Genomic DNA, 20,677 nt, shown 5'->3' with positions numbered 1-20,677 from the left:
TTTGCTTCAAGAAGGGGCGTGTGGCCGGAGCAGCTCGTGTGTTAGCAACTCGGGAGAGAGCGAGGAGGCAGAGGAGGGGAGGGAGGAAAGTTGGTTCCCCCGACGTCAGCGCCGGGCGGGCCGGGTGGCCACGGAGCCAGGAGGCGGCCGGAGCCGGGCAGAGCGCGGGGCGGCGGGGCGCGCTGGCTGCGACCCCGCCGGCGACCCGGCCGGCGACCCCGGGGCGGCTCGCGGGCATGGACAGCGCGGCCGCCGCCTTCGCCGTGGACAAGCCGGCGCTGGGCCCGGGGCCGCCGCCGCCCTCCGCGCTGGGGCCCGGCGACTGCGCCCAGGCGCGCAAGAACTTCACGGTGAGCCACCTCCTGGACCTGGAGGAGGTGGCGGCGGCCGGGCGGCTGGCGGCGCGTCCCGCGGGGGCCGAGGCGCGGGAGGGCGCGGCGCGGGAACCGTCCGGGGGCAGCAGCGGCAGCGAGGCGGCGCCGCAGGACGGTGAGTGCGGGCCTGGCGGGCGCGGCCCGGGGGCGTGGGAGCGGGACGCGGGGCCCCGGGCCCGCGGGGGCCGAGGCCGGGGGCTCGCGGGGCCCCAGGAGCGCGCACGCGGCAGGCAGCGATGCGGGGCGTGCGGGCTGCCGGATCCCAGGCTGCGAAGGAGCAGGGCACTGGCGGAGACGCTGCGTGTGGCGGGACCTCCCGGGGGTTCGGGCGCCCCGCGGGCGCCGTGGGACTGGCGGCCCCGCGGCCACAGCGGAGGTTGTCTTTCGGGATGGGGTGGGCTGCGGTGACCAGGGCTTTACATTCGGGAGGGGCCGCCCTTTGGCCACAGCCCTCTCAAGTCAAGGGGGTTGGGGAGGAGGTTGGCTGCCTTTGGGCCCAGCCCCGGAGCAGCCCCCGCGGTCCCCCACTCCCAAGCAGCCTGGGAAAGTGGATGTGATTAAACAGCTGGGGAAACTGAGGCTTCCAAGGAGCAAAGAGACCAAGCCACACAATCGGCGTTCAGACTCTGCCCCCCTCCCTCCGTGACGCCACCCCAGCTGCTCCTAGGTCTCCTTAAGACTCGGGTTCCTTGGCGGGGTGCGGGGGCCTGCCCCCACCTCCAGCCTGGCCCACTAGCAGTTCCCTGGGCGGAATGTCCCAGCCCTAAAGAGCCAGCTAGGCCTCTTTTTTCCTGATAAGGTTAAAGGTCATCAGGAAGGGGCTTTAAAAACAAACAACCCACCCAAGTGGCTTTTTTCAAAAAAGTCACACTGGTTGGAAGGGCCCTGAGTCCTTGGTAAGAAGTGGGAGGGGCAGCAAGGGCAGAAAAGGAAGATAAAGCAAAGATCCAGCCCTGGGCAGTGTCATGAATGGGGGCACCCAAGTCCCCACCGCTCACCCACACGCTGAAGAGGAGGTGGGGCGGGCTGGGACCCCTGTCCCGTCCCCCAGCTCTGGAGCACAGGCTAGCCTGTGGGACGCTCTGGGCCTTTAAGAGTCACCCACCACCAGATTCCAGCCGCCCTCCCACTGGCCTCCCGGGGACCCCCACTTCCTGCGCCAGCCTCCAGGTCTCAGGGGAGCCCCGCTGGCTGGCAGCATGCCCTGCTCCTCAGATGACAGGAGGTGCGGGGAGTGCGGCGGGGCCTGCAGCCTCTTCTGAACCCTGGTTGGGGGCATGTGTGTGCGCGTTGGGGGTGGGGGTCACCTGGAGCGTGCCTGCGGCTCAGGGAGTGCCCGGCTGGTGCCAGCTGTGTCCGGCGGCCGCTGGCTCCCTCTCGGTGGCATTCGCCGCCCACCAGCCACAGCGGGCTGACCCCTCTCTTCACCCTCTGGAGTAAACATGAAGCGGACAGACCCATCCCTGGGAGCTAAGGGCACCCTGATGGAAGAGTGGAAGGGAGGTGTCTGGTTTGGGCCAGGGGTAAAGCGGGGTGCCCTCTGGCATGGAAGGGGGCACGCTGCCATCCTCAGTTTGTCCCACGATCGCAGGTCTCGTTGGAGGGCAGCTGGTCACTGGTTTCACCCTGATGAATGGGGGGCCCCAGGGGAGTGAAGAGGAGAGCAAATGGAAGATAAACCCAAGAAGGAAGGGAGGAAAGGGAGGGGAGAGGAGAAGAGAAGGGCGCGGGAGTGATTGGAAGGCTGGAAGGAGGCCTGGCCAGGGGACCGGTGCGCATGTCCACCCCGGCCCCTGGCCACGGGGCCAGGCTTTGCTTCTCCTGGACACATCACAGGCAGTCTCCCATGGAGGGTTTTCCTGGGGAGAACGGCCCATGTCGCCTGGGGACACAGGTGCGTGGCCGGGGCCACAGCAGCGCCCAGGTACCAGGTTGGGTGGCGGGCCTTCTCTACAGCCCCTGCGGCTGGGCAACCCTCTGCGAGCATCTGGGGGGCTTCCCAGCCTTTCCCTGAGGACGAGCTTGCGCACACTGGGAATACCCAGGTGCTGGGGACAGCGGACACGCTGGGTACACAGTCAGGTGGGACGGGCCCCAGGGCAGCAGCCGGCCTGCCCCGGAGGTCAGAGCCTGGGGGCCACAGGCGGAGCCAGGTCCGCAAGGCGCTTACGTCCAGCTCTGGCCTTGTAGGCCTGGCCCGGCCCCGCGCAGCGGACGCAGCCTTTCCAAGCCCCTGCAAATTGAAGCAACCTGGGCAACATGAGGACTTGTCCAGGAAGCTAAAAACTCCAGTTTAAAGGATACTGTTGCATTACTAGGGTTCTATCTTTCCTACTCATTGTTAGTGTTAAGACACACCTTTTTAAGAAATGGAGATAATAACTGCAGATTGTTTTATGTTAATGCCTTGGCAAAATTAAAAGGAGGTAATGCTATACTCATGCATCAGATTGAAAACAAATCACTAGCCCATGAAACCCAAATGTTTAATGTAGAGTCAAGCACCTCCAGAGGCCAGCTGGGCGCATTCCAGGGGTGCCCGCTGCCAGGAGAGAGACCCTGGGGCAGGGGCAGGGTGCCCCGTGGCTGTTCCAGGCCTGCGAGAGTCCCGGGCTGGTCCCCTGGGTCCAGGCCTGCAGACAGAAGGTGGGCCGGGAGGCGCCAGCTGCCTGCGGTCCTTCCCTCTCAGGTGCCCCCTGTCCCCTCTCCTGCCATTGACTGAATTCCCAGTCCAGATGCCTCCAATGGCCGGGGAGCAGGGACCGCTTCCTGATGGGCCCAGCCAGCATCACTGGACCCCAAGTAGGCAGCCAACCCCTGGGGCACCTGCCAGGACCCTGGACCCCAGGCCAGAAGGCGTGGGCCCTGGGCTGTGACTTTGTCCCCGAGTCCTGGGCCCTCAGGGAGCCCTGGCCCCTCACTGGGGATTTGGACAAGCTTGCAAGTGGGATATCTTGTGGCTTCTGGAGATATTTCCAGCCTAAAGAAAGAGACTGCCACCAAAGAGAAGGGGTGTCTCCTATTGGAAAAATAAGAACCAATAGGGAAGCTAATGAGTTAGAAAATTGATATATTTTCAACCTGCCAGGTTAGCAGGCCCAAACATTTTTTAAACATATTTCTTACTCTTTTGTTTTCACAAAGCCCACGGTAGATACAGCGTATTCTTACCAATGGTTTTCCCAGACCAGGCTCCCCCAGCACTGGCCGGGAAGGCTGTGGCTTCGCCGGTGACTCAGAGCAAACCGGGGTCTCGGGTTCCTCCCAAGTCAAACGCTGAGGTCTGCGCCGGGGCGCTGAGCTATGCCAAGCACGTTAGGAAAATAAACCCTCGTTTGCTGCCTTTGCAATGACTTACAACAAAAGAAACCACATTAATAACGGAGATTTTCTTGAAAGCATTCCCTCCTGTGGGCAGGGCGGAAACAGAGATGCAGACACACTGAGAAAATAAACAAAGCCGGGGAGCCAGCGGGGAGCAGCCCCCAGCCCAGGCGGAGGGGCCGCCCCAGAGCAGGGCTGGTACCTGTTTCAGAAAACCTAGCAGGTCCGCCTGCCTGCCTGCCTGCCTGCCTGAGACTCAGGACAGCGGGGAGCCTGCCTGCGGCCCGAGGGCATGGCTGAGCAGGGGGTGGGCTCGGGAGGCTGGTTGGGGTCCCTTGGAGGACCCGCCCCCTGAGCCACATCTGCCACCTGATGACGGGAAGCCAAGGGTGGGTCGCTTGGGGGTGCAGACCTCCCCCGCTCCCAGGGGCCGGCGGGCAGGGCTTGGTGTCTGTGTAGTGGACCTGAAGGGACCACTGAGTTCCAAAGACTGGGAGACTTGCTTTCAATTTTTAAATTTTTTATAGTGGTAAAAGAGAGTTAAATTAAGAGTTATCCTTTTTAAGCGTACAGCTCGGGGGCATTTAAATGCACTCACGTTGTTGCGCTACCGTCACCAGCATTCATCTCCAAAAACTTTCATTTCCCTAAACTCTGTCCCCATTAACCACTGATTCCCCTCCTCCACTCCCTGGCGCCCCCACTCCCCCCCCCCGGCCGATTCTTCTTTCTGTCCCTATGAATTTGATGCTCTAGGTGACACTTTAGGGACCTCATATATGTGGACTCACACAGTATTTGTCCTTCTGGCTTATTTCACAGCATCATGTCCTCAGGGGTCATCCGTGTGGTAGCAGGTGTCGGGATTGCCTTCCTTTTTAAAACGAACGGCACCCCGTTGTGTGCACAGCCACATTTTGTTCACCCATCACCGGTTGGCGGACGCCTGGGTTGTTTCCACCGTTGACGATTGTGAATGCTGTTGCTGGGCACACGGGTGTACAGGCATCTGTCCGATCCACTGTCGGTGCTTTTGGGTACACACATACCCAGAAGCAGAAGTGCCGGATCCTATGGTAATTCTGTTGCTTAATTTTTAAAGGAGCCTCTATACTGGTTTCCATAGCGGACTTCAGATTTAAGGCGGGCGCCCGCGGGGCTGTGGAGGAGGGAGACGGGAGGCAGACGGGAGGAGGCTGGCAGGCCAGACAGGAGCGGGGCTGGTGGGGGAAAGACAAAAGGGTTTCTTCAGAACCGAGCCTTTTAATGACACACCTGCTTTCCTTGCCTCCACCTTCTTCCCTCCTTCCTTCCCCGTTACCCATTTTCAGGGGGTGGGGGAGCAGTGGGGTGGGCAGAGCCATCTGCAGTGAAGGAGCCGCGGATGGGGAATCAGGACCTCCCAGTTCTGGTCCTGGCTTTCGCTGTCCTCTCTATGTGTGACTTTGGGCATGTCAATCGCTTCTCAGTCCCCACCCCACCCCCGCCCCCAAAACCGTGCCACACAGTGCACCGCTGTTTGGGAGCTGCTTCCTGTCCCTCGTCACAAGCTGATCCAGGTTCAGAAAATGCCCTGTGATGGGTCCTGAGGGGGGTGTGGACCTTCCGACAGGTGACTGGGTGTCCCTCAGCTCCTGTGCAGAGCAAGGGGGTTGGTGAGTGAGAGGCCCAGGAAGCGGGCCTAGAAGCTGATTAGCGAAGAACGGCTGGCTCCCGGGGCTGGTGGGAGAGGGGCCACTGGCCTGCTTCTCTGCTGTCTGTTCAGGGTTCCAGGGTGATCTTGCATCTCCAGCCGATGGATCATTTGGGCAGAGCTTGGGGGCCTGGCACAGGAGTCCGGGATGAGCGAGCACCCCTCCAACACCCTTCCCTGTGGGCCGGAGCTCAGCAGAGCTGGAGCTGCCACTATCCCTCCCGGGAGACTCTGGGAAAGTCACTTTGGAGCAGTGGTGGTCATGCTGACACCATGCTTACACACCACCCTTGAGACCTGAAAAACACCTTAAGGCTCTGTGTTGCTCTCTATGAAATGGGACCACTGCACAGCGAAGTCTCTCACCGGCGTGGCGAGCCTTGAGTGGGCGCGGGAGACCGTGCCTACCACACAGCAGGTGCTCGTGGCAGCTCTTGGAGAGAGGTGCTCACAGCAGCCCTGGCAGTCGGGCAGGGTTAGGGATTAACACCCCTACTTTTGGGGAGGCCCGGGGAAGCAAAGCAACTTGCCCAAGGTCCCACCAGCTGGGAAAGACGGAAGGCTCCCAAGGCCAGGCCGCTTCCTCGTGCACAGCTCCGCATTTAGGTGGGGGAGTGGGGGGCGGGGGGAAGCCTCTCCACTTCGTTGGGAGACTTGACTTGAGCCAAGGTTGGTTTGGGGGACGAAAAGCGGCAGGGTGACCGTGACCACAGCCCTCGCAGGCCAAGCGCTCACTTCGAGCTGGCCGGGACGCCCCAGGCCTCACCCCTCCTTGTCCCGCCTCTAACCACGGGAGCCGGTCCTTTTATTGTCCCCATTTTATGAAGAGGGAAAGGACGGGTCAGAGTTGAGCCACTTGCCAGGGTCACACGTTCCCGGGCCCGTCCTGCTCTGAAGCGCTCACTCTCCAGCACCGTCCGAAGCCGCCCTGCAAGCCCCGCCCACGTGCTGGGTGGCCTGGCCAGCGATACCCACGCCCGCACCGGGGCACCATGAGGCAGCCAGGGGAGGGGTCTCCTTGAGGTCCCTGCCTGGGTCACAGGCCTGTGAGGGATGGCCTGGGGACTGCCAGACTTTGGGCGCATTGAAAAGTATGAGTATGAGGCAAGTTCTGATCTTCTTCCACCCAGAAACATCCGAATGGCCTCTCTCATTCTCTGCAAGCTGACATGGGAGACCTGTGGAGGGTCCCTGACTCTGAAGGGCATCTCTAGGACAGGCCCCCTTTCCCAGCCCCCCCAGCCCATCCCCCCTCATCCATCCGTCCATTCATTCATTCATCCATCACTTTTTAAGCCGACTATGTGTCAGGCCTTGAGCTCCTACCTCCTTCCCACACTTCCAGATTTCAGGCCCGGGTGAAATTCCCCGGCACTTAGGGGAACTGGCAGAGAGTGGGCAGTGACAAAAGTTGCCAAGAAAAGCATTCACTCACAACAGCTACCATCTTGTGGCCCCATCTGTTTATGCAAGAAAGAACCTTTTAGCATCTTCATCTCAGAGTCAAGAATGGTGCTCAAAACTGACTTAATTCAGCTTAACAAAACAAAACTCGCATGTCGCCCCGATTTTTCTCATTTCGTGGTAGGTCGGTGAGAGCTTGTCGTGGGCTGGCATTTGGGGAACACATGGTGGACTGGCTTTCCCAGGCTCACAGACACACACAACCCCCCCCACACACACACACACACACACACACTCTGCATCATGAGGGCTCCCGCCTGGCCCCAAAATCAAGGCCAAGCTTTTAATGGCCAGAGTGGCCGCAGGCAGCTAATGCCTGGATGAGCTGCCACATCACGGTGGCCGGGGCCAAGGGTTAAGTGCCTCTGGTGAGGTGGTGAGTCGGAGAGCGCCGTGGGAGCTTCCTGTTTAGACAGGGGGAGCTGGGGAAAGTTGTCTCAGCCGGCTCCCATGCTGAGCACAGGCCAGGAGACAGGGTGCCCGCCAGCCTCCAGAAGCTAGGTGAGGGGACGCAGGGCAGGGGCCTGTGGCAGGGCGCTCTCTGGCCCACGAGGAGAGGAGCAGGGAGAAAGCCGCTGCCAGGAAGAGGCGGGGCCTCCCCAGAGCTCAGGGCAGAGCCTGCCCAGCCAGAACCCGGAGTGGAATCTCAAGATGTCCTGGGAATGAAAGTCGTTAAAAAGGCCCGAGTGCTCTTGCTGCCTCTTTGCCCCGTGTTCCCTCCACATCTGGGAAGCTCTTGTTCCCAGCCTGGCTCCGAGGGGCCACCACGATGAGAGGACACCGTTCACAGGGGGCCTTTTAGGGCTAATGATAACTTTTATTGCATCCTAAAAATGAAGCAGGCTCTGGAAGACATTATTTTTGGTCCCTCTTGGTGATCGCTCTGCTTTTCTGTGCGTGGGATGGGGGCCTTCCGGTTTGGGGGGCAGTGGAAGGGGTTGGGAGGGAGCGGGGGCGACGAGTTAAGAGCAGCCAAGGAGCTGGGACCCCGAGGCCCGAGAGGTGCACGGGGGCTGCCTGGCAGCCTTTGGAGGAGGTCCTGGGTGTGGGGCAATGAAACGCAGGAGGCCTAGGGACTGGAGACCTGGAAGCTTCCGCAGAGGGCCCCTCTGTCCCGGAGCTGAGCAAGAGCCTCGATTACTTGAAAACTGACAAGGCGGGAGTATGGCACCTCCCGGGACGTTGCTGCCCAGGAGACAGTGGGAGGGGCTCCCACGTGGAGTCAGGAAACTGCAACTCGTCCTGCCCTGTGACTCAGTCACTGGTCCGAGCCTCGGTGTCCCCGCCACTGTGACTCAGTCACTGGTCCGAGCCTCGGTGTCCCCGCCAGCGTTCCCAGAGGCCTGCCTTCGTGCAGGAAGCTGCCCTGCTGGGTCGGTCTAGGAGAGGGCAATGGTTCTTGGCCATCCACCCGCATTCATTGGGTGCCTACTGAGTACCAGCCACACCACAGGAGCCTAGAGAGTTGGAACGAAGTGGGTGTTCATTAGGGAAGATCTCTCTCTGTCCCCCCAAGCATCCTGACACCCTCTAGCTGCCAGGGTGGCGGCGGTGGGGGTGGTCAGAAGCCTCGCTGCTGGGTGAGGTTCCCTGTCACTCCTGTCACTGGAAAGCCCCCTCCCAGCATCCTGTCTGCCTGCTCCTCTCTGGCCCCTCACCCGCCCTGCCCTCCCATTCGCCCTGCCCCCCACACCCTGCAGGCTCCCCTGGAAGCGGTTCCCTGGGGTGGGGCGCCCACGGCCCCCAGGGGGGCGGTCACCTCGCCCAGGTATTGTCCTCAGCCTCCCCCCACGCCTCCCCGGCTGTCCTCCCCCACCGCTGGCCTCCCCTCCTGGCCTTCCCTCTTGCCGTGGGCACAGACGTTTACACGCCAGGGATGGCGTTATTAAAAATGACATTTAACCAGAGCTGGAATTACCACGCGGATGGCTGCAAACCTCGGAATCAAAGCCGAGCCGCCGGGCGCGCCTGGCAGGGGCCGCGGGCCTCCTCTGGCCGCCAGAGCTCCGCGCCGGCCTCCCATATAAAAGCCCGCAGAACGCAGAGGTCTTGAAAGCGAGTGCACCTCCTTTCATTAGACTAACAAATAACACGTAACAGAAAACAGCTGTTCACAGCAGCCCCTAATGCTCTCAAGATGGTGCCGTGGGCAGCTGGTCCAGCCAGCGGGCAGCCCGGCCAGGCAGGGCTCAGGGTTTGCCCGCCCCCACCCCAGGGGGTGCAGGGCCCTCGGGAGAGGCTGGCACCCCCCCTCTCCTGGGCCTCCCCCGGCACCCGGTGGGACCTGGGGGTCCCCCTCCTCTGACTCACTCTGAGTCACTCAGCCCCCTCTTCTCGCGGACGTGATCCAGTCAGCTAGCGCCTGTTTGTGCAGGGACCGTGCCCTGGACGGTGGCATCTCGGCCACCACCTGACCAGCTGTGGGACCTTGACAGTTTCTTCTCTCCGAGTCTTGTTTGTCACCTGAGAAGATTTCCCGTGCCTGCTTGCAGGGCGGTTTTAAGGATTGTAAGAGGTGACGGGAGCAGAGTAGCTGAACACATGAGAAGTGCTCAGAAAGGGTTTCTGCTGTTATGATTAGAGATGGGGAAGCTGAGGCTCAGAGAGGTTAAGCACTTGCCCAGGGTGGCACAGCAGGCAGGGAACCCCCAGATTCAACCCCCTTTCCTGATCCTGAGAGGAGCAGAGCAGAGAGGAGCAGAGGGCAGCGGCATGCCGAGTGGGCGGACACAGGAATGGGTCTGCACGGCCCGGCCCTGGCCGGCGGCAGAGGGTGAGCTCGCCTTCGAGAGACGGCGGGCGGGCTGCTCTGTCCCTCGCTGGGGCCAGGAAGCCCCCACCACTACCCCCGGGCTTGGGAGCCTGGGGGGCCCGAACCACCACCCACAGCTCGGGGGGGCCTGGCCGGGAGAAAGAAGGGCATCCCAGACTAGGGAGGGATGTCCAGAAAAACACCCCAGAGGTGGGGGAAAGGACCAACTGGTACTTTGTTCCCAGTTTCTCTCTTTCGATAAAGCTACAGAAAACTGGCCTTTTTGTCTTCCCTAAAGAGACGGCGTGTGAAATTCTGCCTGCTTCTCCCCTTCCAACATATGTCTTGTTTTTTTTTTTATTCCAAGAAAACTGCATGGGGTTCATTCATTCACCCATTCATTCATTCATTCATTTGTCCGTTCCGTGCCCAGGTGTGGGCAGGTGAGGCCCAGCCCCTAAGCAGGGTGCGGAGCAGGAAGAGCATTATCCCCATCTTACGGATGAGGGAACTGAGGCTCAGAAAGGCGAAATGACTTGTCCAAGGTCACCCAGGAAACATGCAATGATCCCCAGAGCCCAGGTAACACCGGCCACCCTGTGCAGGGTCCCCAGATGCTCAAGGCGCTGCTCGGTGCCCTCTTGCCAGAAGCCACTGTGTCCTGCCGGGGGGGGACTGTGCCTCCTGCCTGCCTGGTTCTCACCTGGAAACCTCTGCGGTGCCCTGAGGAAGGTGCCACGTTTCCAGGGACACCCTGTGCAAAGCTTGACCCCGAGCAGAAGGGCAGGGGGCTGTGCCGGGACGGAGGGACTGGGGCGGCGGCCGGGGAGGGGCCCGTGCCTTCGGGGGTCTCGTGTTTCCGAGAGACCTCATACTTTAATTGGAAGGCCGGTCTCTCCGGCAGAGTCCGCTGCCCGGCCACTACGATGGCCACCACACCGGGCGGGCGAGGAGAGTGTCAGGGCTGCAAGCGGGAAATTGATGGAGACAAGAAGTAGAAACGGCTGCTCTGGTTTCTCTGGGAAGGAAAAGAGAGAAGGCGAAGGTCTAATGCAGCCAAATGCGGGACTGTTGGTTACAGGCAACCGCTGATATTGCAGTGACTTCAGATCTGAGGCCAAACAGAGCTGGGGGTGGGAGGCTGCCTTTTCAAGGACTGGCCTCTGCCTCTAGGGAGGAACAAAGGGGTGGCACCCCATGAGCCCTTTCCTCTTTCCTTCCGCAAGTAGTTGTTAAGCACCCACTCAGTGCCAGGCTGAGGGCTGAATACTGGGAGCCCAGCAGGGAGCAAGGGAGGTGTGGCTCCTGCTAAGAAGACGTCCTGGCTGCTAGGAGAACAGATAATAGGCCTCCTTACCTAGCCTGGGCTTCAGGGAAGGCTTCCTGGAGGAAGCAGACTTTCAAGAGAGACTGGAAAGATAAGTGGTGTTAGCCAGAGGGAGAGGCTGGGACGCTGCTCCAGCGGGAGGGAGCAGTAGCCTTAGAGGCTCAGAGGGGAGCGAGGACTTGGCTGTCCCAGGAGCGGAGGGCTGGGTGGGTGCACGGTGGGGGAGGCCCGAGGGCCGAGGGCTGGTTCCAGCCTCGCAGACTCTGTACTGAGAACACTGAGAATGCGTCCTGTGTGCCCGTGGGTGTTTGGGGCTCCCGGAGCACCCAGGCCCTCCCCACAGTGCCCTTGGTGAGCAAGTGTTCCCGGTCACTTGGGAAGTGAATGGCTAACTGGGGACGGCGGTTGTGTCCCGACTGCCCGGTGTCTCCTGGGGTTTCTTCCTCTCCAAAGAAGCTGACCGCCAGCCCCAGCTGGCTGCCCCCAGCCCGGCCGCCCTGAGGTCTGGGGTTCCAGGTCGGGGAGGGGAGGCTCTGGGGCCGCTCAGAACGAGGGCCCAAGCAGGCCCCGTGCCCAGTGCCGTGCTCGCCAATCTGTCGCAGGGCGGCTGTGCCGGCGTCACGGGCCCAACGCTAGGGCTCGTTCCACGGGTGCACAGCAGCCCCGAGACGGGGCTTCGCTGGCAGACCCGCTGCAGGATGAGGACGGCAGGCCCCGGCGGCCCCACGGCAGGGCCGCTTCCCTGGAGGGACGGAGGGAGTTCGGGCTGCTTGCAGCTGAGAGCCTGGGGTGGGAGTGGCGTTTGGGCATGCTCATCTTCATCAGTGTCATCGTCAGCATTGTCACCAAGTGGCAGACCATTTATTGTGCACCTGCTGTGTGCTACGCCCTGTGCGGGGATCATCTCGGAATCCCTCTCGGACACTCTCGGTGGTCAGCAGCCTGTGGCCCCGTTTTCCCGGTGAGGCAGCTGAGGCCCAGGAAGACGGGCTGTGTACTGAAGGCGTGGGGGCGCTGGGCCTTAGGCCCTCGTCCCCTGTGTGGCTCTCACCCCGGTGGCCTGGACCCTGCACTGTGCTCACTCCGACCTCACCCCGACCCTCCAGGCTGGTTTAGGAAGGGTGGGGGGAGAGATGTGCTCCCAGCAGAGCCGAGGTGCTGGGCAGACACCAGGCGTCTCCCCGACCCAGGCCGGCTGGGACAGGGTCACCCCCACGCCCCCCAGGCAGCTGGAGGGTGACTCAGGCATGGAAGCAGAGAGTCAGGTCCAGGGGCTCCAGGCCTTCTCGCGGCAGGTCATGTGGCTGGGAGCGGCCTGGCTTAGCTGTGGGATCCTGGCTCCGGCCTCACCTCCACTTAGTGGGTGATCTTGGAAAAGAGAAGAGGTCTCACTTCTCTGAGCCTCAATTCCTTCTCTGCAAAGTGGGTAAGTGAGAGACCCAGGGTCCTGGGTGGTTCAGAGGAGCTGACGACATCACGTGAGTGGGGGCTCGGCTCTTCACCCGCCTGGCCCCGGGGGGCGCCCTCTCAGCACCGGTTTGTTCTCCGTTTCACTCTCCTTGACACTTGAACGGGAGAGGCAGGTGCACTGGTTAAGACTGTGAAGCCCTCTTCACAGATGGGGAAACCGCAGCGGGAGAGCTTCCCGAGGCCCCCCGGGAGGCGGAGCTGAGATCGGGACGGGTTCTGGGTTCCGGGAGCTGGCCCCAGTGGCCTCTGCTGATACCTAGGCGTTCCCAACAGAGACAGGCTCTCCAGCCCCGGTCGCCATCTGCACCGCCCCCCCGCGCCCCGCCCCGAACCCCGCGCGCACGCGCAAGACCCAGCCCCGTGCCCGCGCAGCTGCGTGCGGAGACCTGCGGCCCCTCATGCTCAGGACAGCCGGCGTTGGCTCACTGCAGCCCAGCCTGGAGGGACCGCCGACCCCTCCCGTGACAGAGGAGCATCTTGCTTTATTTTCTGTGGCACAAATAGTAACCATGCATAATTTCATGACAAATGCCGCCTATAAAACACAACACAGTTATTTTTATAATGTGGTACTTGAGGTTAAAAATTCAAATTAGTGGTTAATTGCAACTTCTAGGAGGTCTATGGATAATATGGCTCAGGGAGGAAGGCTGAGATATTCAGATATGCTCCCTCAGGGACCACAGACGGGTTCTCGCCACCTGTCTACAACACACATATGTGTGCACACACATACATGCTCACTTATACATGCCTACATGTGCATCACACACACAATGCACCAGTACACTCATGCACACACAAACATGCACACATCTTGAACTCAGCCGATCCTGGGCTCCAGCAAAGCCCATTCCGCATGGGGTCCGCACTCGCGGGAGAGCTGATCTTGACGCTGGCTCCCCCGCCCCGTGCGGGCTTCTTCCTCTGCCCAGGACGCCCGTGTCCAAGCGGCCACTGGAAGCAGGGTCCAGGAAGATCAGGTAGCCCAGCGTGTGTGGAGGCAGGTGGCAAGGAAGTGCATGCAGCTTGAGGTGCCAGGGAAACAAGCAAGCCTATTGGGTCCACCGCCACGGGTGCCAGCTCGCTGCTTCCCCACCTCCTGGCCCAGAACTGGGACCCGCTGGAAATGTCAGTTTGTGGACCGCGTGGGATGAAGCCCAGTCAGGGAGGAGAGGGGAAAGCCATCACCCAGACCAGAGAGGCCCGAGGCGGCGTGCTCCGCCTCCGGCACCCCGGGGCAGCTCAGGGCCCTGCAGGGGATCCCGGGGCGCCGCAGAGTTCCATGGCAGCTTCTCGGGCTCTGGGGGCGTCATGGCCACTATTTGCTGCTTCCTTCAAATCGGGATCAATGGCCAAGGTTGGGAGAGCAAGGCTGCCCTGTGGGGACCTCAGGGACAGGCCAGTCCCTGAGGAGGAGGCACGGTCCTGGTCAGAAAGGCAGCAGCTCTGGGGAGTGTGGCCAAGGGCTGGCACCCCCTCATGGGCCAGAGGGACCCCAGGGAGAGGAGGGCCCAAGCTGGGCCAGTGAGTCCGACTCACCCTAGTTTGTTCCCTGGGGCAAGGGGCTTCCCCTTTCTGGGTCTCGGTTTCTTCACCTGTAAAGTGGAGACCATGACACGTGGGTTGGGAGGAAGCAGACAGAGGCGGCACTTGGCACAGTCCCCGTGCCTGGCCCACTGCTGCTGTCGCTGTTATGGCAGCTCATGGGCAGTTTCCTCGGCGCGGGCGGGCGGAAGACCCGGCCGCACCCTGGCAGCGGCTGGTCCCCAGGTCCCTCCTCTCCCCGCACGGCGAAGGGTTCCAGCCCAAACTAGCTCCAGGTTAAGGCAAGAGTCTCCCTCTACCCCGGCCCCACCCCAGGGCGGGGCAGTGTGGGCTGGGGCTTGTCTATTTCCACTGTCTGTTGGCACATCTGGGTGAGAATGGAGGGGGCAGGGGGTGCGGGCTGTGTCCCCATGCCTCTCTCAGCAGGGCCACGTCCATCTGGGGGGCTGCCTGGGTGTCTTCAGTGCTACTCAGCCTTGGACACAGCAGACAAAAGCCGGGCCACCAGGGCAGGGTCGGGACCCCCCAGGGAGGGGCCCTGGCTTCCAGCTCCACCGTGGAGGCCTCGGACTATGGTCCCCATCCTGCCCTCCTCCCCGCTGTGCCAGTGCCTGCCATGCCATTATCACGGTCACTTCGTTGGGTGAAGTCACTGTCCACAGGGAGGCCCTGCTGGAACCCCCTTTCTAACGGGAGCCAATTGTCCCTCCTGACGGGGCCCCCGCTGCAGCCTAAGCCTTGTGCTCCCCCGTCCTCCCAGGCTCTCAGCGGTCCCATTTCCCAGGTGAGCAGCGGGGGCCCCTCCGCTCGGCGTGTATTTCCTGAGCCCCTAGTATGAGCGGACACTGGGCAGACATCCGCCCCATCAGGCCGTAGGAGCTTCCAGCCAACAGGAGATGGGCAACATGTGCAATCGACGTGTCATCAGCCACTTGTTAATCGCCCCTCTGCAGTGCATGTTGGAAGCAGTAAAAAGCTGTACTTCATGGCTCCCATTTTCCTGGGCCTTTGATGACGTTCCTGGGCCTTAGGCGTTGTGGGCCTGAGGCTAAATGTGAGCCAGTCATCCACCCGTCCATCTGCCCTTCCATCCGTCCACCCAGTGTTTACTGAGCACCTATGTTGTACCAGGCTCCACTATCGACACAGACAGCCCTGGAGAAGGACAGAGGAAAACAGGCCAAGCAGGTTTCATCAGTGATAGTGAAGGGGCGGGGCAGATGGGCCCCCAAGCCGTTCTGGGGCGGTGAGGAGAGGGTTCCTACAGGAAGTGGTAGGACGTGAAGACTGGGTTGGGTTTCCTGATGAAGTGGGAGGATTCCAGCCCGAGGGCATAGTGTGTGCGAAGACAAGAAGCGTCCGGTGTGGCTGGGGGAGACTCGTGGGGGGCAGGGGATCCAGCTGAGGCTGGAGGGAGAGGTCCCGCCCGAAGCTGGGATCTGGGCTCTGGTCTGGCACGCTGGCTCCTCTCTGGGTCTTGCTCGGGGGGCCAAGGGTCAGGGCCAGCGGGAGGGGGCGAGGTGCCAGGGAGGCGTAGGGTAAGCAGGCGCCCGCCACTGCCGCCCTCAGGGCCCTGCAAGTGCGGGGGGCGGGGGCGCGCCTGAGATGGCACCTCCCTAACTCCTCCTTGCTCAGCTTGGAATTGGCCAGCTGCCCCTCCTCTCCCCAGCACCCTTCCCCTCGTCAGTGAAAAAACCTTCGATGTCCTGATACTTTGAGTGGGGGGTCCTGGTGGGCCTGGTGGGGGGGACCTCAGCAGAAGGTTAGTGAAACGAGAGGTGCCCACGTCGGGACCAGACACCCATTAGGGGAGGATGAAGCAGAGTCGCCCACCCCGTGGCTGACTCTTTTCCGTATTTGATTGGTGCCGGCTGAGGCACAGCCCCGGGGGGCGGTCTCTTGCAGTGAGGGACGGGGGTGGGGTTGGGGTGACAGGGGGCAGGTTGCTTCTTCATCCCTGGGAGCCTGTGAGGCGGGCTGCACCAGGCCTTCAGGGGCACTTCGTGGGAGGGAAGGGACAAGGACGGAGCCTGTGGCTTGGCAGGGAGCTTGGCCTGTCTAGGTCACCTTCTTGGGTGAGCCACATTCGTGCTGGTCAGCCACAGGGACACCTGTGGGTCCCATGTCTTGACCTCCTTCCAGACATCATCCTATGGAACTCTCATAGCAACCTGTGAGCGATGTGCGGTGCCGAAAGGGAAACTGAGGCACGGCACGGCAAAATGACTTGCCAAGGCCACAGAACCAGAAGCCCGACTCACAGCCCCTTTTGGTCACTGTGCCTGAGTCCCAGGAATCATGACAACATGCCGGGGCCGGGTACTCCATACACCTGCCACCTGCGGGGAACCGACACGTGGCGCGGCCCAGGAGGTGAGGGCAGGCAGACAGGCTGCCGCTTGCGCCACAGCGGGCCATGCCGGGCAGACCCCAGCAGCGCTCGGACGTGACAGTGTAGTCCCCCGGCACCGTTACTGAGGGCAGAGGAGAAAGGGCTTTGAGGACTCGCGGGTCCCCTGACCGTGCAAAGAGGGGTCATATAAAGAGCCACCCTGGCCCTGGGCTCCGTGGCGTGGGCACTGACTGTGAGCTGCCCCCTCAGTCCTTGTCCTTCTCTCTGCGTCCACCCCCTCCGCCACCCCGAACATGTGCAAGAGCACATCAATCTCACGTTTTTCCAAGAAGCACCATCAATGGCAGAACAAGGTCCAGTTGACAGAAGGAAAAAGACCAGGAGGGGCTCCCTGGGTCCACACTTCTGTTGTCCTGTCTAGAACCATTCAAGTACTCTGAGTCCAAAGGGGCCCCTGGGAGCTCACGGCCTAGTGGGCTTGAGACAGGGGACCAAGCCTGGAAGCCAGTGTGATGAGTGAAGCAGACATGTGCACAAGGAGTTCTGGGCATGGGGGAGGGGCTTTTCAAGCAGGGTTTTGTAGGATGAGTAGGAGCCCACCGTTCACCAGTTCCTGCTGTACTACCCCCTGCCTGTGTGGCTTTGGGCTTCCATACTCACCCTCCTTCTCATTCATAGTATGGAATGCGAAGGGTCTGCTCTGTTGAGACTCCAGAAGTTGTGAGCACGGAGGGTCTCACCAGAAGAAGGCGAAGCACATGCAAGGCCAGGGACGTTCATGCTGTTGGTTTCCAAGAGGCCCGTGGCTTAGGGATGCTGGTCCCCACACAGGGAGACACTCCTGTGCCCTCAGCATATACTCCCACCTCCTCTCCCATATCTCCTCTTTCAAGCTCCCCTGCCCTGTCCACTCCCAGCTCTTCTCTGAGCTCCTGGAGCTCACGTGTCTTCCGTAATGCACTGCCCGCTTTTGTCTGGTCCCTGGCACTGCCACTGGCCAGGTGGGTGACCTCAGGGAAGCCCTCAGTCTCTCTGAGTCCTGGCTTCCTCACCTGGAAGAGGGACAGTGTTATCTCCTGGGTAGTGCGCTCGGCTCAGGGCCGGGCGCACAGGAATCGCTCCTCACGTTCCTCACTTCCCATCCTCCCGCCGTGCACCGGGCACTGTGCCTGCTTATCTGTGTTGTCACCGGTGATAACCCTGTAGGGAGATCGCCATTCGCAGAGGAAGAAACTGCGGCTCATTTGGGGTAAATGGCCTGTGGTCGTGGCTCTAAGCTGGTCTGATCCCCAAGGCCATGCACTTGGCCTTGCCCATGAGTGCTCTCCCACCCTGGCGGCGTGATCGCACTGCCTGGAGAGCACTCCGTGAACACCAACGGCCAGAGCCCACCCCAAACCTGGTGAGTCAGTCTCTGAGAGAGGAGGGGGCTGGCGCTTGGCATCTGATTTTTAAACTCTCCGCCTGCCCCACACAACCCCCCCTCCCAGTGACGGCATTGAGCAGTCAGAGCTGAGGACCCCAGTTCCACCCTGCTGCCCCTGTCCCTCGCCCCTTCCTCAGCCCCTCCTCCTTTGCCCTTGGCCTCTGGTTTGGGGGGTGCCTCACCTTTTCGTGAGGGTTGGCGTGAAACCTTCAGCCCTGTTTTCACTGGCGGGACTTTTCAGGGAACACCTCACCTTAGAAAGGCCCCCAGGGCTCAGGGCAGGTGATGTTTGTAGACACACATGTTGCATCAAGGTGCTGGGAAGAATCTGAACCCTGGTGACAAGGTGGGCAGGATCTGGGGACCCGACAGGCCCTCCCGAGGGCAGGGGTGGCTGGTCCTGGGGCAGACACCGCTGTCACCATCACAACAGGACCTGGCTTCCAAATCCAGAGTGGGCCGCTCACCGCGATGCCGGCTCTGACAAAACATGCCTGCCTGTGGAGAAGGACAAGAGGGAAGCGGTGACACCAAGCCCGCCGCCCTTAGATGGGCCAGACATCGTAGCGGTGTCCTTGCCCTGCTCCCTCGGCTCGAGACAGGCAACCGTTAAGTTGTCAGAATTTTGAAAGCTGGTTGTCGTCTATGGATGCTATCAAAAGTTAGAGTATAATGTAAACTTAGTATTGCATTTAAGTTGTAATTACATTTAAAATTACATTTAAAAGAAGGGCAATATAGTCTCAGAACGCCCCTCTTTCCAGTCACGTGACAGCCTTTCACTGTTACTATCAGTGTTTATGTTCCGGAGGTTTCGTCTGAGGCTTCCGGGCGGTGGAGATACTGTGTCCTGCTGTGCTGCTCAGCTCGTCCCAATTTTGCCTTCGTTGCTGTCACATTGTAGCTAGAAATCGGCCTTGGTGGAAATGTTGACACCCCAGACGTTGGCAAACATTATAAATTAAGAGTCCCTCCTTCCAGGGAACCAGTATTTTTTCTCTTTCAAATAGATGCTATTTTTTTAGAGAAGTCTCAGGTTCACTGAGCAGGGAGCACAGAGAGTTTCCACATTCCCCTCCCCTTTGTCCCAGCGCCGCACGTGTGTTACAATCTATAAACCTGAACGGACACATCCGTGTCACCCCAAGTCCATAGGGTTTGGACAAATCTGTGATGACAGATATACACCATGATAGCATCACACAGGGCGGTTGCACTGCCCGAAGGATCCTCTGTCGCGCCTGTTCATCCCACCCCGGCCCCCCCCTCGCCCCGGGTATCCATTTATCTTTTTACTGTCTGCATAGTTCTGCCTTTTCCAGAATGTCACCTAGCTGAATCACACCGCGTGCAGCCTCACCTGACTGGCTCCTTTCACTTCAAGCTCCTCCGTATCTTTCCATGGCTTCATAGTTTATTTCTTATTGTTGAATAATATTCCATTGTCCAGATGGACCAGAGTTTGCTTATCCACTTACCTACCGAAGGACCGGTCGGCTGCGTCCGGGGCCGAGCAGTGGTGAATGAGCTGCTATAAATACCCACGTGTGGCTCTTTGGGTGGACGTCAGTTTTCGGCTCCCTTGGGTGAATACCAAGAAGTGGGGTTCCTGGGAAGAGTTGATTTAGTTTTGTGAGACATCTCCAAATTGCCTTTCAAAGTGTCGGGGCCACTTTGCATTCCCACCAGCAATGAATGAGATGGTTTCTGTCACTCTGTGTCCTTGCCAGCCTTCGGCGGTGGCGGTGTTCTGGGTTCCGGCCGTTCTAATGGGTGCACGGAGGTATCTCGCTGTTGCCTGATTGGCGTTTCCCATGTAACATGTGACACGGAGTGTCTTTTCGTATGCCTGCTTACCATCTGTATAGCTGCTTTGGTGATATGTCTGTTAAGGTCTTTGGTCCATTTTTAAAATCAGGTTGTTTATAATTAAGTTTTGTAAAAATGTTTTCACATGGTAGATTGTGTTAAAAACAACTGTTCTCTTGGGGCCAAACTTGCTGATGTCACCTAGCAAAGTGGCACTTCTCTGCAAGAAGTGGAATATTGTGCCTATTTTAAATACCTACCACTGCCGAGGCCCTGGACACGGGTTTACACCTGGGAATGCCCAACTGCTGCTCACCTGTTTGCTTCAAGGAGCCAGAGCCGAGCATGGCTTCCGTCCAATGTACTTCCAGGACTTTTGTGGGACCTCCTAATGAACGTGTCCCCGGCCAAGGTGTAGTGAGATGAAAAGAGCGGGAAGTGACACCCATGTCCCCTCTCTGGCTTTGTCCGGACCTGTCCCTGTGCCCTCGGGCAAGTCGCCCTCTCTGCACCTACAGAACCAGGCTCAGGGCTGGAAAATGTTTGCTTCCTTGTCAGAACCCCCTTCTGAGTCCGCAGCGCCCAAAGCTGACCAACCAGCGCTCCTCGGCATCCTCCCCAACGCCGTGCTCCCAGCAGCTACTCCCGGGTGAGGAGAGGTGCCGGAGGGACGACGGCGCGAGCCAGCCCTGGCCTGAGCGCCCCGAAAACTCCCTGCCCCTGGCACAGTCCGTGCAGGCCGCTGCCTGGGGAGGAGCTGGGCGCAGACCCACCAAGGCTCAGTAAGAAGGCGGCGTTATCTCAGTGGGTAGGGGCGTCAACGTGCGGGGTGGGCGGCGAGTCCCCGTTCTTCCACTCACAGGCTGTGTGGCCTTAGAGAAGTTACCAGACCTCCCAGGTCCTCTTCCCTTGTCTGCAGGACGGGGGATAATGACAGCTGTTTCCTACGGCTGCAGGTGGGAGGATTCCGTGCGCTCCGTGCCTGGCACACGGGGGGCTCCACGGAGGGCAGCTGGGGCGCCCTCTCCGGATCATGATAGCCACCATGGTGTCTACACGTGGCCCTGGTGGCCAAGCAAAGGCCTCCTGGCTGGGCGGGGCCTCTGGCCCTGGAAGTTCAGTGCCCCTCCCCTCATG

The 20,677-nt window shown here is 60.6% G+C and overlaps 1 protein-coding gene across 1 annotated transcript in view; it reads left to right on the top strand.

Annotated features, from left to right (window-relative positions):
* The first annotated feature begins 236 nt into the window (after positions 1 to 236).
* Positions 237 to 20,677, top strand: part of PRRX2 (paired related homeobox 2) — a 41,364-nt gene continuing 20,923 nt past the window's right edge. The window contains exon 1 of the mRNA XM_054584844.1: positions 237 to 489. Within this exon, the coding sequence (XP_054440819.1) occupies positions 237 to 489 (253 nt within the window). The remainder of the gene's footprint in view (positions 490 to 20,677) is intronic.

The sequence above is a fragment of the Pteronotus mesoamericanus genome, unplaced genomic scaffold (genome assembly GCF_021234165.1).
Source record: "Pteronotus mesoamericanus isolate MK-2021 breed Mesoamerican mustached bat unplaced genomic scaffold, CSHL_Meso_final contig_78, whole genome shotgun sequence".
Classification (NCBI taxonomy): domain Eukaryota; kingdom Metazoa; phylum Chordata; class Mammalia; order Chiroptera; family Mormoopidae; genus Pteronotus; species Pteronotus mesoamericanus.
The sequence above is the reverse complement of the archived record's forward strand: the minus strand, read 5'-3'. Positions and strand labels throughout refer to the sequence as shown.